This window comes from Oreochromis niloticus, linkage group LG2 (genome assembly GCF_001858045.2).
Source record: "Oreochromis niloticus isolate F11D_XX linkage group LG2, O_niloticus_UMD_NMBU, whole genome shotgun sequence".
In the NCBI taxonomy this organism is placed as follows: Eukaryota; Metazoa; Chordata; class Actinopteri; order Cichliformes; family Cichlidae; genus Oreochromis; species Oreochromis niloticus.
In genome coordinates this window covers 31,983,317-31,999,717 of record NC_031966.2, presented here as the reverse complement: position 1 = coordinate 31,999,717, position 16,401 = coordinate 31,983,317, and the positions used below count along the sequence as shown (strand labels likewise).

Genomic DNA, 16,401 nt, shown 5'->3' with positions numbered 1-16,401 from the left:
TCACTGTAGGTGTCGGATGTTCCTGGTATGTGTGACAAATGGACCAGGCCATGTGTTGGTTATATGACGCTTGTGAGTTTTTCTTATTATACAGGTTGTGTTCTTTATATTAGGTGTGTAACCAGTGAAATCCTGGCTGATGAACTGTTCTTCGTGACATTCTGGTCACATTCTGATTTTTAGGCTCATGAGGAAGACTTGTTCAGTTTTTCCTTTCATACAATCCACGAGGACCATAATTACAAATCATCCAACTCTAACTCACTGACTCTTTGTGACTGAAGGAGCTTGAATCTGTGCACTGAAATTAAACTGCCCCAAGATCGGCTAGCGGGCTGGTTAGCCCAGCTAGCCTGGCTATTTATGATGTATAATCAAACATTTACTGGAACCTGATTTAAATATGGCCAATCTCAAATTCACGTCAGCTTTTCCAGCATGTCCAGTTGGTCTTCAGTATAGTAATTGGCGCTGTGTCTGCGCTGTGTCTGCGCTGTGTCTGCGAGTGAGGGGTTTTTAGTTGGAGAATCAACAGATCAGGTGAGGAGTGAGAACGGGAGTACAGATTTCTAGAGGTGACCCTAAAATGGTCCAGAGGTGTATGAGAAGATGACCTTGAACTGGTGATCAGCCAGGCTATTCCCAGAAACTTTTTAAATCATTGTTTGTAGATATATAGAGTAAAAACTGCTGCTAGGTTGACTGGTAGCCAAGCGCGCAGCAGCGCATTATATTTACAGTGTTATCTGGCACCATCATCAGGTCTGTTTACGACCACAATCATTAGCTTGACTGGGACTTTCTGTTTTAGTGCCAAGTTGCAAACATTAGCATGCCGTTATTCCAAACTAATGAAGTAAACACATTTATCCAAACTGTCTTTCTGAGCATGTTAGCAGGAGTTAGCTAGTTAGTTAGCTTAAATCTTCAGTTTTTCTGATTCATTTTTGACATCTTAGGATTTGCAGGGCTTTCTTGTGTCAATGCTGTTAACTCTCCTGACTACTTCAAGCTCCACTGTCACTCCCGTTACAGTCTCCCTGACTCTGTGTGTGTGATACACATCTGGTGACATCTGGGAACATTATCATAGCACACTCTGAAGGCCTGAGAGCGGCGACACAATGTACTGCGAGGGAATCAGTGCTTTCTAACATCAAAGCTGCTACGCTTGTTCTACGTCACAATCAGAGATTCTCCGGCACTGATAAATAAGCATTAGTTTGCCTCTCCCAGTGTTTATTTTTGGTGGTGACGTTTTCTTCTCGAGTCCCATTGCCCCCATCCTCAAACATACCCTCTGAAAGCTCGAGGAACTTTTAAGAGATGAGCACGCTATCTCCTCTTGACAAGTGTTGCGTGAGACCATGTGTGTGTAGTTTATCAGAGCTTTTCTTTGTCTCTTTTCATCCAGCTCCCTATTTCTAAGTTCTTCATAAAACACAGCTGCCTCCTCTTGAGACTAGACTTATCTGTCATTCAGGCTCCCTCCTCTTTTTTCACTGTGGTCTAAATGCGTGGACCACCAACCTCTCATCTTCCCTGAGGAGTAAAGGCAGGGCGATGTGATGGAACAGATGAAATTCTGCTCAGAGCTACGGGACCTGGTGGTACTTTGTCTAGCCCATCTAGATCACTCTGATAAGGTGCCACGATAAGTAACATGAAAGTACCCTGTCATCAGCTTTTTCTTCTCTTCTTTTCTGCCCACAACATCACAGCGCGGCGAATAGACAATACTTTTGCATGTCACTGGCTTTCAGCGGTAAAAGATGGTTTTAAATCAGCATGAAAGAGTTCTCAGGCCTCGTCTCATAATTATCTACTTCACTGGGTCTCCTGCTGTCCTCTCCGTTAGAACCACATTCTTCAGGTTCAGCTCAGAACCCGAAGCTAACAGTGATGTTTTATTACTGATCTGAATCTGTGAGACTACATCTGACTTCACAAGGCCCTGACTTGTGAGTTGGACCGATGTCCTGAGCTGCAGTGCCAGGACAGCAGATTTACGCTCACTATTTTCCACCCTTAGCAAAAGCATTTCGTCTAAATTTTGCTAACTTTATCTGTTGAAAGCAGTAATAGTTTTCTGTCACAGTAATTATTTTTTAGCATCAATAGTATCATTTTCACATTAGTATCTCTCAGCACCTTTCTTTTTTGGAGATTTAAATACTTTTGCTTGGACCAGTTTGTTTCAAAAACACATTTTTTTTACCTTAACTGGTTAGATGTGGGCTACCTCCCTAATACGGTGTCGCCATTTTCCCCCCATTGGAATCTTCTGCAAATGCCAAATGCTATTTTTTGCATTTGATTTCAATTTTTTAAAAGGATGTGTTGCTGAAATCTTTTCAATTTACAGAATGACAAGCCCACTGCCAAACCTGAACAAATTAATTATGTCAGCCACTCTGCAGACATCCAAGCATACTCCAGTCAGCTCTGTTCTGATCTCGCGCAGCATCCTTGTGGGTCAGACCAAAGGAATGAGGTGGTCTCTGTGAAAATAAACATTAACTGTGAGATGTATTACACCCAATTGTAAAACATCCACCAATGACAACATAAACCCTTACCTGTCTTCCTTCAGGGCCCGGGATTGTAACTGCTACTGTGATTGGTCGCTCTGGGTGAGGCATGTTGGGGAAATAGCATGCCTTTCTCTTCACAAGAAAACTGTCTTTGTTTGACTCTGACAGGGGGAATGTGTGGCTAAGCATCTATGTGGCACTTTGAGCGCTTGAAATGAGTCCCCAGTATTTTCCTAATGTGCGCAAGGAAGCGCTTTGATCCTGGATGTCAACTCACTGGAAGATAGTGCTTTTCCTGGTTTCTTTTAGAGACAAACTGAGTTATTTTTCAACTAATTTAAACCAAGACTGAGAAATAAAAGTGTCAAATTCTACCTTTGAATACTGACACAAATTAGCTTTCTTTAATAATGAAACCAGGTATTGTCTTTCTTTTGCCCAACAATTTTTTTTGCATTTCAATATTACAGAGTGGTTGACCTGCCTAGCTGGCAGCAGGTTTTTGATCACCTCACTGATAACTCTGAATCCAATAAAAACACACCTGGGTTATTGAAAGACCAGAGCCAACCAGACAGAATAATGTGAGCTGGACCAGCCTATTAGTGCAAGCATAGTAAGCATTATAGGGAAATGGCAAGGAAATAAATGGCTCCCCTCTCTAACACTGGAACATTTGAACAACTCCCCAAACTGTTCTGCTGAGTCCCAAAGCTTTGAAGTCTAATGTCTGCCTACTGAAGCAGACACTGTTCATATCTCCTTGGTTGAGGCATGGGAAATGAACCCGAGAAGCAGAAGTGAAGGTCTACAAAGCTTAAATATGATATTTCCTGTGTGTTCGGTGGCTCTGTTCTTGGCCAGATCTGTATGGTGATTAGTTACTGGGACGTGGAGAGGTATGCATGCCTTATGAGCAGGAGGACAAGGAAGAAGAACCTCATCGAAACCACTCCCTGTCCAGCTACTGCTAATCTTTGTATTCTACTTATAGCAGTCACTGATCTGTGAAGGATTTTCTAACTAGTCCTGGGTGTTATTAGAAACCACGTATGTCCACATTATTAGATCTCTTAAAAATCTGCCTGAATTTTCCTGTAATGTCACTTTGAGTTTGACATCTGGGGTTTAGGGTTTGGAAAGGTCTACAATAAAACTGATGGCCACATCCAGTTTCTGATTTGGCCAACACTTCATGAGCACATACCTGGAAAACAAATGGCATCTACATTAGCCTGATTTTGTGTTTAGTGTTCATATCCACATGTTAGCATGATACAATGCTCAAACTGAGCTCAGCGTTAGCTCAAGTGGTCCATGGAGTCAAGATCAGCCAACATTCTCAGCAGATCAGCAAAGTCCCGCATTATAGCGCCCTGTCTGAGCTGCTTCAGCCTGAATATAGTTACCACTGCCCCTGCAAGCTAGTTGGCAACCCACCCAATTTTTTGTTATTTGCACCATTTCTGACTTATATATCATCTCAGTTGTCCTTGATGTCCGCTCTGTTCTGTGATTCACATTCTGCACTCTCTCCACCTCTTCAAGTGTAGTTTAAGGTCACACCATTGGTTGTTGCATGCTTTGACTATGATGTCACCACATTTCCTCAACAATTTACGTCTAGTTTTTGCTCGCCACTGTTGCCGTCACGAATTGCTTTATGTTTCTTTGATTACTAAATCAGTACTGATGGAATAATGTTCTTCTCGTTGGTGGCACCTATTATTCCAGAGAAAACCAAGGCATATTTGTCATCACTTATGCACCAGTATAAATAGTTATGGGGTTGCAGCGATGCCCCAGTAGGCATGTGCAACAACCAATATGATGACCATAAACTAAGCTTTACAAAAATCACGAGGTGCAAATCCAACCCAAATGACAGCAGAGCATTTCGACACCAGCAGTTGTCACTATTGGCATGTGCTACAATTCGTGAGGACAGTGGTGACCATAAACTGGGCTCTGGTTTTCAATATCTACATCACAGAACAGAGCCAGACTACAAAAAGTGGTCCTGATAGAACTATGAATATGAACTATGAAAAGTTATATACTGAACTATGTTTGCCTCTTAAACTGTATCTTTGCATTTAACTGAAAGCACTAATGTGTCTCAGAGTTGCTAGCATGGCTCAGCTGCATGTTGTAAAAATAGAATAGCAACCTCCTTATAATTAGTAAAAATATCAGTGGTTGCAGCAACCAACTTTTGATCGCAAGGCGATTGCAAAGGTCACCTTTGACAACTTATCGCCAACTGCACTTACTCTCAGACAGTTTTTCACATAACTGCTGTCTAATTTATAAACTCAGGCAGATTGCCCATACACTGCAATCAGTTTGAGTCAGTCTGCACTGATTTCTCAAGTTCTGTTTCAAATCTATGAGGTTCTGGCTGAATGTATGTAAGTAGTTAATGTGAATTTCTGTATATGTAGAAAGCAAGAAATTTCAGATTTTTGCCAATTTATTGTAAAGATATTGCATTTACTTGCCAACCTGAACACGTTTAATTGACACTGATAGCAGCACGGCTCCATCCTTTTGCCGTTTTATCGCTGTCTTGATGCGCCAACGTCAGTTTGAAGACAGCAACTAACTGTAACTGTAACAAATTTGCAAGGCGACTGCATAGTGAGTCAATTAGTCTCCAATTACTGTGTACATTTCTCGCACATGCCCACAACCGAATTTTCAGCCACAAAGAGGAGGATATGTTTTCAGTGGCAATGGTGCACATGCTAGCTGGCTTGCAGACAGCATCAGATTTTTATGAGGCCTTTAACGTGCACGAGTTGTGATGTTGCTTGTTGTGCATATGTGCGAAATTTTCATCTTCAGCGAAGAAGAATTTGGTATTTGAAAAGTTCACAAACTGCCCCAACTAAGGGACAGTTGGTGATGTTGCAGTCCTTATATTTGTTGAACACGCAACTTGCCAATTCACACCTCAGGTATTACACCGTGTACGCAACATGCTCACCGAACTAGAATTGTTCTAAAAAAGTCAAAATCTCAATCTTTGAACGGCGCGTCCTCTTCTTTCAGTCTCTTTTAACTCTTGTGGTTTATCACCTGTTGCGGTTCTTTCGTGGTTTTTCATGTTGCCTCTGATACTGGAACAAATGCAGGCTTTGGGAAAATAAAGGCTTGTTCCAGGCTTTGCTGATTAAACACTGAATCTGTGATAAGCGGGAGAAATCAGCAGTTGTGAGCAGCATGCTGGGATGGATTTTGATTGATATGGGTCCATTAAAGAGTCTTCTAAAGATACTGTCACAGGAGTTTTGATCACACATGCTGGCTGGGAAATAATCATGTTATAATTCCATTTGAGAGTTTTTAAAGTCATTTTCATTGTCATTCATCCAGTTTTCTCATCTGTTTATACTAGAAGAAGATCCAAATTCTGTTACTTTGTAAAAGGTTTCCTAATCTAAAGAAAGGTCTAAGAATAGATCCACATATTGTTGAATGGTCTGCACACTGTGAAGCTCCCTGAGATAGACTTAGTCTGGTTTTAGATTGTATAAATACAGACCTGATATGAGTTAATGCTATCTTATCCAATAAACCCATAAGAAGGCTTCCCCTCGCTATTTTACAAAAACAAAATGGCCTTCAGTTTTACAGTTGGTGGTATCCGGGATGTGCAGAAGTTTGTGTCCAAGTTAACCGAGGTTTAGCACCGTCCACTAGTCTTGTGTGTTGTGGTTTAAAGGTGGAGTCAGTGAGTTGGCTGTGTTAAACCGCCCGTCTCGTTGCCTCTGTAGTGGAGTGATGTGTCTTTCCTGGCCAGGGGATTTCCTTCTTCCAGAAGCACTCAAAGTTATTACTGTGGAGGAGGATCTGAGCTCTGCTGCAACGCCTGTTTGAAGTTCGCCACAACGTTTTGCACCGCTAACACTCCCAGAGATCACAGCGAAGAGCAGCCACAGCAGCAGGGAGCACACACACGCAGACGCACACACCGCTGTCTGGTTTCATTTTAATGTGATGCGAGGTTACAGCCCTGATAACAGTTGTGCAAATCCACTTTCACCCAGCTTTTATATCATATACACTTAACACTATGCATAAGTGATGTAATTAGGGATCGTAGCATTTATAATGCAGCAGATTACAGGTCTATTGATTCACATTGATTTCTCTGAAGTGGTTTCTGTGTTGGCTCACACTCCTTTCTATTCTCCAAAACAACAAGCGACTCAAGCGGCACCCTCAGAGCCTAGTGACTCGCCGGGGCTTGTTCATGTTTAGCCCTGTGATTTATACAGTGCAACTATGTAAGAGCTACAGATTATTGTACTGTATGGCAAAGCCCTGTTTACTCTATCTGTAGAGCAGTCTTGTCATAGGAGATAAGCTGTTCACAATCACTAAACACACTCTCCTAGAAGGGAAAGGAAACTGAGTTTTAATTGTTTAACTTAAGGATTACTTGACAAGAACTGATCTAAGTGCAAAAGAAGTTTCACACTTTAGAGTGAAGCTATGCAAATCCCTACAAACTCTTCTCTCCCCGGTTTCTTCTGCAGCCCATTTGTCTTTGTACTTCTGGCAGCGTGATCTCCAGATAACGTCATGTTTAGAATATGAGTTTCTAAGTTCAAACAGTGCTACACAAATATTAGGCTGTCGTGGTTTTAAATGCTTAATATGGAGAGCAATTATTGACCTTTCTCTGTTAGATGGTAGTTGTTTTTCAAATGTCTTTTATAAGAGTAGTCAATGGTAAAATAGCTTTCGGGTTACAGGGAAATTTTTGCATGCCCTGCCAGATGTCCCAGTCGAATCAACGTCTAAATTTTATGTACTCTCATAAACCTAGAGATGTGGTTTGTATTTAGTGTTAGCATTTGCAAACTAAGATGGCAAATGTGCTGTAAGACTAGCATGTCAACATGGTAAAAACCTTAGCATGGTCATGTTAGCATCAGTTCGCTAACTGCTGCTGGTATGACCACAGGTTTGCTGACACTGAGATTTTAGAGTGTGGCTTGAGTCTTTGCATTGTATGATTGTTAGAAAGTACTTTAGCTATGCCTCGGAAACCAAGGATAGAGAACTGAGACGCTCACATAAATAGGAAGTGATTTTGTGTGGGAACAGTATAAGAGGTGGACGTAACTACGGTGACATGACGTCCAAAGCCTTGAGATGAACATTTTGACTGTATTCGTCATTAAGCCAAAATGTCTCCATCGCCCCCTGGTGTCTTGCTGCAGTACTGGTTATAAACTCCGCCCTCTGTGTGTGTTTGAATGGGACTGGGATCAAACTAAAATGCTTTCTGCCATCATCATCATCATGGTGATTTGGGTTTAAGGGGTCACTTTTCTCACAAGTTTATTTTTATTTACTAAATTGATGATGTAAAATTGGGGCATGCCATCATAATTCACGGTTTTCAGTAACAGCTGCTGTCATGGAGAAACTTGTTTCTTTTTTGTATATTGTGAGGAACAGGAGCATTTTTGTCCACTTTTTTACAGTCACTGGTCGCCATCTTGATTTCAAAAATCTGGATGGGATGAGAAAGGGCGGGTCTAACTGTGAAAAACCACTTGCTCTACAACAACAAGTTGTTAGCCAAAGAGCATAATAGATAAATTTTGTATGACCAAGATTTACAAAACAGACTTTACTTTTATATTCACTGTGACCCGAGATGGATGACAGAGCCCATAAACGCATCTGGAAAAAGTTAACAGGGCTCAAAACAGAAAGCTGTTTTTCCACAGACTTCTATAGGATCACGTCTTTTTTCAACCACAGCTATCGCCCTCTGGTGGCCTTTAGAGAGAATGCATTAAGAACGGTCTAAGGAAATTTTACAAAGGCTTCATTTTTCTGACCCGCAAACTACTCCCATGTTTTATACTGACCATGAGTAAAAAGCAATAAAAACAAAAACCTGTGAAATAATCATGCTTTGAAAACGCGAGCTGAAAATATTGAAACTGAGCCCAGTGCCTAAATGTATTGGATAAATGTGTAGCAAGAAAAAAGGCAACAGAGTTCAGGGAAACAGAAACACTTGAAAAAGAGAAGAAGGTTAAATGCAATAATGTCTCACAAGCTGATATTTAAAGCTAGAATATTTGCTTTCTTCACTTTCCTTTCACAAGATGAAAAACATGCAAGATATCTTTATATAAACTGATTTCCTGGAAACAACAGCAGATGTTAAAGATCACAGATATAGCTACGACTTTTAAAGTTGATATCAAATAATACAAATAATTTTAAAATGTGTGATCTCATCTCATCTTTTATCTGTTGCCCATGCTCTTCATTTAAAGCATAATCACTTTTTTTAAAGGTACATATCAACCTGATTCTGTTTTTACTTTAGACTGCTGCAGCTCAGAGCCTCTCTGTGTGGACGAAACAGTCAAGCAGTGGAAAAGTTTTAAGTGTTGCTGTTGTTCTGTCAGCTCAAGCAGTTGCTGTTCTCAATGAGAGGAAAACAAAAAACATCTCTGAGCCCGTAAGAATGTTCTGTTGTCACACGCAGGAATAATTAGTGGTATTCTCCGGATTTGGATGTTGGCCAAAGCACGGCATTTCATCTGCCACTGTGAGCTGAACATATATTGGGTTCAAATGAGCTGAAATGGCCAATAGACGTGCAGGGTTTCACGGTGAATTCTTCTCGCGTATCGTTTTTCTCTTCCCCCGTCTTTATGTGGCTCGCTTTAAGCCCTCTTTTCTCTCCTTCTCCCCTTGTTTTGTTATTTTACCTGGAGGTGCAGGTGTGAAAGGGTGAGGCCGTGGAAAAACATTCGATTCCGTAAGCTTGTCATGAAGGAACCCATTGACTGACCTCTGCATCTTGGCACACAATGACAAATGGGTTTGCAATTTTCCGCCTGACTGAGGGGCAACAAAGCACATTTCCACTTTCACCGGTAGGCAGCGAGAGTACAGTCTCCCTCTATCTCACTTGCTCTTTAACCAGGCGGTAAGCGTTACACATAGCTGGACTCTTTACTTTGGCGCCTTCTGCCCGTACGGTCAAAACAGACAGTCCCACTCGGTGTGATGTATCAAGGCAAACATAGTTAAGTGAAAGCCTGACTTCACGCAGTGAGGTAATCTGTTGATGAAGACAAGAAAGGCTTGTTTTTCTTGCATCACATTTTAAGACTACTGCTCTTTTTTCTGCTCACAGTCACTGTCACAAAAGCTCAGATCGTCTCAAACTGGTTTCTTCGCCATGACAGTGATTTCACTGTACTCACCAGATCTCAGTCCAGTGGTGCACCTTTGTGATGTGGTGGAACGCCACATTCACGTCATGAACGTGCAGCTACTGTGTGATGCTGTCATCTCATCTAAACCAAGCTAGCCACTGTGTCTTCGGTGGACTTTTGCACTGGTTAAAGCAGCTGCACAAATTTCAAATAACTTAAACATTTAATGGACTCATTATTTGTTGTTGTAGCTGTCTGCAATCTTCCCAAATGACCAGATTAGAAGAAAGACAATGCTCCAAGTGAACGTGAAGTCTGTTATAACTAATATGTTCCAGCATTTCTGAGCTACACAAGCTCATATATTTTATTTCTCTGTGTGTTATTCTGTTTATGCATGTCTGAAAATGCTAGCTGGTGTTCCTTTTTTCTTTCAATTGCTTCCAAAGTGTCCAAGAATGTTAAAAGTGGAAGCTATGGAAATGAACCAATTGACCTTTTTTCTGACCCTAGAGATCTCCACGCCCTGCGGGAGCACAAACTGTCAGGCTGCAGCAGAGTTGGGAAATCAAAGAGATCTGTGCTGTTATTTAGTGCGGCGGCACCTTCAGACCTGCTGCCACTCCCCCAGCATGGATTCCACACACTTTTTTTTTTGCCACACTGCTTTCAGTTCAAAGAGATCATTTGGTGTTAATGAGAATGGCAAACTGTTTAGGAACCACAGCGGCTGGTTTTATTGCTTATCTTGGCATGATTGCACAAAAAAAAAATCCACTAGTGATCCAGACATATTTGCATATTTGCAGGGTTATTGTGTGTGTGGGTGTTTTGCATCTGTCCTGGTGGGACAATCCAGCCGAGGAGCCCGGAGTGGCGATTATGTCCTGTAGGGATAACCCGCCATGGTGCTGAGAGCCTAATTGATGCCTCATGCTTTTCGGGAGGCAATTATAGCATCGAAATGTCAAGACCTAATTTGTGACTCTGTAATGTGGACACGCAGGCCAGAGGAAATGGTGACACGGCTGCTCCGGAGGGACTCACACACTGGTTTGGTCAGCAGATGTGAGGGGCCTCTTTAGAGCGAGCTGGTGGACACAAGGAGGAGACAAGTTCAAAAGTCTAAAGTGAGGGGACTTAATAAAAAGATGCAATTTTTATTCTGTAAAACAGATAAAGTTCATGGCTTTAGACTATAAAACAGGCAGATGCACAAACATTTAATCAGAAGTGTGCACTCAAGTGTGAAATTTAAGCTTACCCATTATCCCAGTGATAAATTAGCACACAGTACTGTCATATAATAATCGATCAATCAACGCTGCATTAGCACATATTTATATTAACAACTGATGAGATTCCTGTTTGTAATATCAAAGCTTCAGCTCTGCGTACCGTTTTAATGCCTTTTAGCTCTTTGTTTTGGCCACAGCCGGACTGTTTTGCTTCACTCTCAATGGCTTTCTTAACTTTGCTCCAAGTGCCGAGCAGACGGTTATTTCCAGTGACAAAAGGCTCAGCTGCACTCTGCCAAACAGGAGACAGAGCTGTTGACTGGATGTTGGCACAGTGGAGCATTTAGCATCTGTGTTACGGTTAGGTGTTGCGAGATGAAGGTGGAGCTGTAATTATCAACAAATCCGGACATAAAGATGATTATTGACTCCACAAAAAATAATAATTTAATTTGCAAAGTGATTAGAAAGTGTGAAAAAGTTTTATATTGTCTTTTACATTCTCTTAAACCCTGTTATCTGTGTGTGATTGGTGATTACAGTGCATCATCAGTGGTATATACTTTTATCGACACCCCGCTGATCTCTGTGTGATATTTTTGCTCTGTTAGATCCTAAAAATGGCAGCTGTGCATTTGTTCTGCCAGCTCAGATTCCTCAGCCTCCACCAGGTTCTGTGTGTTCATGTCCCTTTAGTCAAACAAAGCACCGTCAGTCACCGGCACGATTCGTGCCTTGTTAACCGAGACTCTAAACTCTGCAGAAATGTGCCCCGGCTCCTTCTCCTTTCTGTACCGCACAACACCTAAACATGGCTGTTTTCTACTAATGTCTCCATGGAGATGCAAACAGAGGAGCATATTTTCCACTGGAGCTGACAGCTCGCGATGTGGAGTGTCAGTAAATCAGGTATGCTGGTCTAATTGCCGCCTGCGAAGTGCAAAACCACAAAATCCTCTTAGCTATGACACTAAAAATAATTGAACTCTAACAAAGTACAATGCAGGACGTATGAAAGACACTTTTTTTTTCTTTTTCAGGGTACAAAACATGAATGACGACTGGAAGCTTGGATCAAGGGATGATATTTGGGAAGGCTGGCTGTAGATTTTTCCGGAATGCCTCTCTCTCCCTCTCTCTGTGTCTCTCCATAGACTGGGATAAAAGCCTAAAAGTATCAAGTGGATAACGCTATACTTACACTTCTGCTGTAATCCCCATAAACACACATGCAGCTAATAATTTGTGCGCACAGCAATTTACTAAGGAATAAACAAACAACAAAGAGCCTGAAATCAATAGTTGCAGGATTGCAATGACACAAAGCTGCAGGCACCATCCCTGTGCAAACACAGTCTTAGAAGTGGCCACAGCTTTAAAGCAACAGGTGAGCTTCTCGGCACCTCCCCTGTCTTCCCCAATGCAGCCTTCTAAATATAGAAATTATGCTCTCTGATAATTGGGGGCAGACAACAAAGCCGGCTATATTGCCACCCTCCTCCTCCTCCTCCACCTTCTGCTGCTGCTGCTGCTAAGTCATGTCCCCAGCTGACAAACAGCAGGCCTGAGATCAGAGTGTGAGAGCTTGAGTGCTGAGGGAACACCTGCGCTGCCTGACTGGACTGTGAAGATAGACGAGGAAGATCACTGACTTCCACACCTGCCAGTGGACTCATGCCATACCCACACCCACACATTCACACAAACTTGATTTGCTTTTCCCTCCCAAGGGCTCTTTAAGGCCACCGCTGAGGACTCGATGAAAGTCGGCGGAGCATCCATTAAGCATGGCAGACGGCCCTCCAGAGTGGGTGTGGACGAGGGGGTTTAAGTGTTTTCAGCGAGGAGTCGCGGACCACCTGGAGGACGAGGAGGAGGAACAGGGGGGGAACAAAAGCATCTGTCTAAAGGGGCCAAGTAGACTCAAAAAAACCCCACCAGTTTAACAAGTGCCAAAGAGCACTTCTGAGCATCAGGTATCACAAGTCAGGATTTTCAGCATGTTTAAAGAGATGACCTTCAAAATGTGAAAAGGGGGGGCTTACGTGCTTAGATTGGACAAAGTCTGCTTTTCATGCCTACACAGGCAATGGCGAGAAAGCCTGCACTGAAACATTAGTCTTGTTGGAGGTGTCGGGAACAACAACAGCAAAAAGCTCCAGGTCAAAGTCACGGACAAACTCTGGAAAACATGGAACAAGACAGGAACAAAGCCCCTTTTTAAAAAACTGAGTGTCTAAAGGAAGACATGCTGTAATAGGCCTGCGTGCGTTTACTGGATGGACAGGGGGATGTCCACGTGTGTGCAGGATATATAATCCACTCCTGGATGCTGTCATTAATCGACAGCGGTTGATGTTCAAGGTGTGCAGGTGGGAAAGTCCCACAGTATCACTCTGTAGACGGGAGAGAGTTGGCAGCAGGGTTGACTATCCATATCGAGACAACCCCACTGGCTCACACACTCACACACACGCTCAGTTCACAGACTGATCTTTCATGCTTCAACACAGATCTGCTCCAAACCGTGGAGGAAACTGTGTACAGATAAGAGATAGTGGCTTCTTAAGAAGCCACCAACTGCAATGTAGTTTTCTTTTGATGTTCATGTGCAATTAATATTTTGAACATAAAGACATACTGAGAAAAAAAAAGAGAGAGAGAGACTACAATTTCTTAAAGATGTCTTGGCCACCTGGACATTCTTTAATAGGACATGACAACAAGGCTACAAATCTCAAATTGCAAGCAGGAGTTTCTTAATCCTTATCGCCCTGACCTCTTCTTTTTATGCAAAAGTGGCAGGACCCGAGCTAAAGGTCAGATTTTATTTGGCTCCGATCATGTCCTCTACGTTCGGAGCGTTCGGGAGGGAGGCTTTGAAGTTTTATGCATCCATCAGGTCTACGATTCGTCTCCGGGCGTAATGGCATCCATAAAGAAAGACAACATTGATCTCATAAGCAGGTTTAAACTGTTGAGAGGCAAAGTTAACCAGTAAAACACACCTTTTTTTTTTTTTTTTTTTAAATACCCCCCCCACCTCCATATCGATTAATAGGTGAACACACAGTGTGCGATCGCTACCCTTATAAGCTCACAAACACAGCATTTTAATCAGAATTTGAGCAATTTATTGTTCATAGTGTCACTTTGCTGACTTCAAATGTAACAGTAGTTTGGTTATAATTGCTGTGTCAAAAAAAGAAAAAGTAATTCACAGTAATCACATTATGATAAAATGCATGCCAGATGTGGGAATCTTTTCAAAAAATTTGCTATTGTTTTTCATAATTTTTTAGTCATTAGTACTAGCTGAATAAGCGACAGTTCAGTTCAGTGTGTCAGTTTTTCTATAGTACAGTTTCTAGTGGGCTTTTGTTTTCTATATTATCGTTACGATTCTAGCTGTAAAAATATATTCTCAAATAAATAAATATATAACATAAATATGTGTATCTAAAATGAATAAATAAGCTTTTACACTTTGTTTTTTCAAACAGGTCTAAAGACAGGTGAGATTAAAAAAAAATCTGTATTCCTTCAAAGTCCTTCTGATCAAGCTACGTCTCTCTGACTGACACTGTAGTACCATCTTGTAATGTCACAGATTCCCACAGACTCCACACCAGCTGGCATCTCTGTCCAACCGAGGAGATACTCCATGACCGTTCAGGCCCGCTTCCTATTTGTCTCCTAATCCACGCAGGTACTTTTGTGGAAACAAATGACGCCCTCATGCAGAGCGTGCAGACATTCTAGCCTGTCCTCCTGGCTGCTGAGAGATGATGGCCCGTGCATTCCTACAAGAGGCCCCCCACCCCCTTCTCCGATGCCTTTATCCCCGCTGGTCGGGCTGCTGTTCGCCAGCCTGCGACCAGCCACATCCCCGCCTGCGTCCCTCCTTCTTCCTTTCTGCTCCCATGACTCCCTGCCAGGGCTTTTTAAGCATCTATTCCTGATCTGGACCAGGCCTCCAGCTCTCAGCTGTGTCCCAGGATATCCCTGTACAGCTCTGGCACACGCTCGGGGTCCACAGGCCTGGGCAAGAAGTGTGTAAATTTCTGGTGCCGCCTGGATTTAGTCCCATCCCTTGGTGTCCCATCTTTATTTAATGCCACAAAGTAACGCGTCCCTTTGTCTCCGTGCTTGTAGCGGTTGGATGAGTACGTGTTGTACCAGTTCTCCTCAAACTGCTCCCTGAAGACACAATCAGCCGTGAGCTCCTTCTGCAACATGATGTGGGGGAAAACAGAAAAACACATCCCAGTTATTCATTAGGATTATTAATTATAGAGGAATGAAAAAGTCTCTCGCAGGGGGAAAAAATTGATAAATAAAGATTTGAGTAACAGGAATGAGTGAAATGACACTTACAGAGCCATACAGCTCTCCTTTGTTGTTCATCCCCAGATAGAGTCCACTGTCCACCCCTTTAATGCTTATCAATCCAACAGCCAGGCTTATGAATTCCAAAATACCTGCAAGAGAATAACACAGTTGTTCTGTAAAGCCTGGCAGAGATGAAAGAATACGATCAAAGAAACTCTGTCAGCAGTTCATTACCACAATTAATATTTGTAAATAATCAGAATCAGATCGAAACTTGTCTGTTCTAATGCCACTGTTGGCGCGTTTTCTTTCTTCCTCTCATTTGTTTAATCTCAACTACTTTTCTGCAAGTGGAATTATATTTTTAAAAAAAATCATCTCAGTATTTACCAAAACGGCTGTGGTCCTTCCTCGTGCCTTGCACTGTGCCATCCGGAAGTATTTCCAGATGAAATCCAGTTCTGCAGTACAACTGCCTCCTCCTGAGAATCCCCTTGAGGTGCGTTAAATCCGAGAATCTGTCCCCAGGTACGAGGTGCTCCTCCAGCCGCGTCTGGCTGTCCGTGAGGAAGAAATGAGAGCCGACTTGTGCGACACCGTCGATGCCGTGCCAGACGCCTCCAACTTCTCCCAGAGTGGCAGCACCACCACCACCACCAGCCATCGCGTCCGAGCTCAGCGGGTAAAGTTCAGAGAGGAGGTCCGGAGGGAGCGCTCTTGCGTAGTAAGCTACCTGGCTGCCACTTACTGCATGTTTACGTCCCTTCTCCTCCTGTGTTACTTAGCACATGTCCCCGTGTGGCAGTCACAGCCTCGGGTTCGTTTCCCCTGACATCAAACACTCAGAAAATCTCAGCTACTGGCTGCACCGACTTCTCCGGGTTGTTGTTGTTTTTTTCAAGGTGCGTCTTCTTCATCAGTTAGAGGTGGGCTGCAGTTGCTGGCCAGACAGCCCGCGTGTTGCATACCTGTCCACAGTAGATGCTCGCGCCTCTGTTGTGCCGCGGCGAGGTTTCAGTAAGTAAGGGGCTCGGTGAACGCTGCAGTGCAGGTAAAAGGAGCTCCTGGAGGTTTTGTGCTCAGAGGCAGGTG

At 42.8% G+C, this 16,401-nt stretch overlaps 1 protein-coding gene across 1 annotated transcript; it reads right to left on the bottom strand.

The window, feature by feature from the left end:
* Positions 1 to 14,092: 14,092 nt before the first annotated feature.
* fgf20b (fibroblast growth factor 20b) lies at positions 14,093 to 16,355 on the bottom strand. The gene is given in 3 exon segments (NM_001279689.1): positions 14,093 to 15,206; positions 15,355 to 15,458; positions 15,700 to 16,355. Coding segments are annotated over 3 exon segments (624 nt in total). The 5' UTR covers positions 15,974 to 16,355; the 3' UTR covers positions 14,093 to 14,960.
* Positions 16,356 to 16,401: the final 46 nt, after the last annotated feature.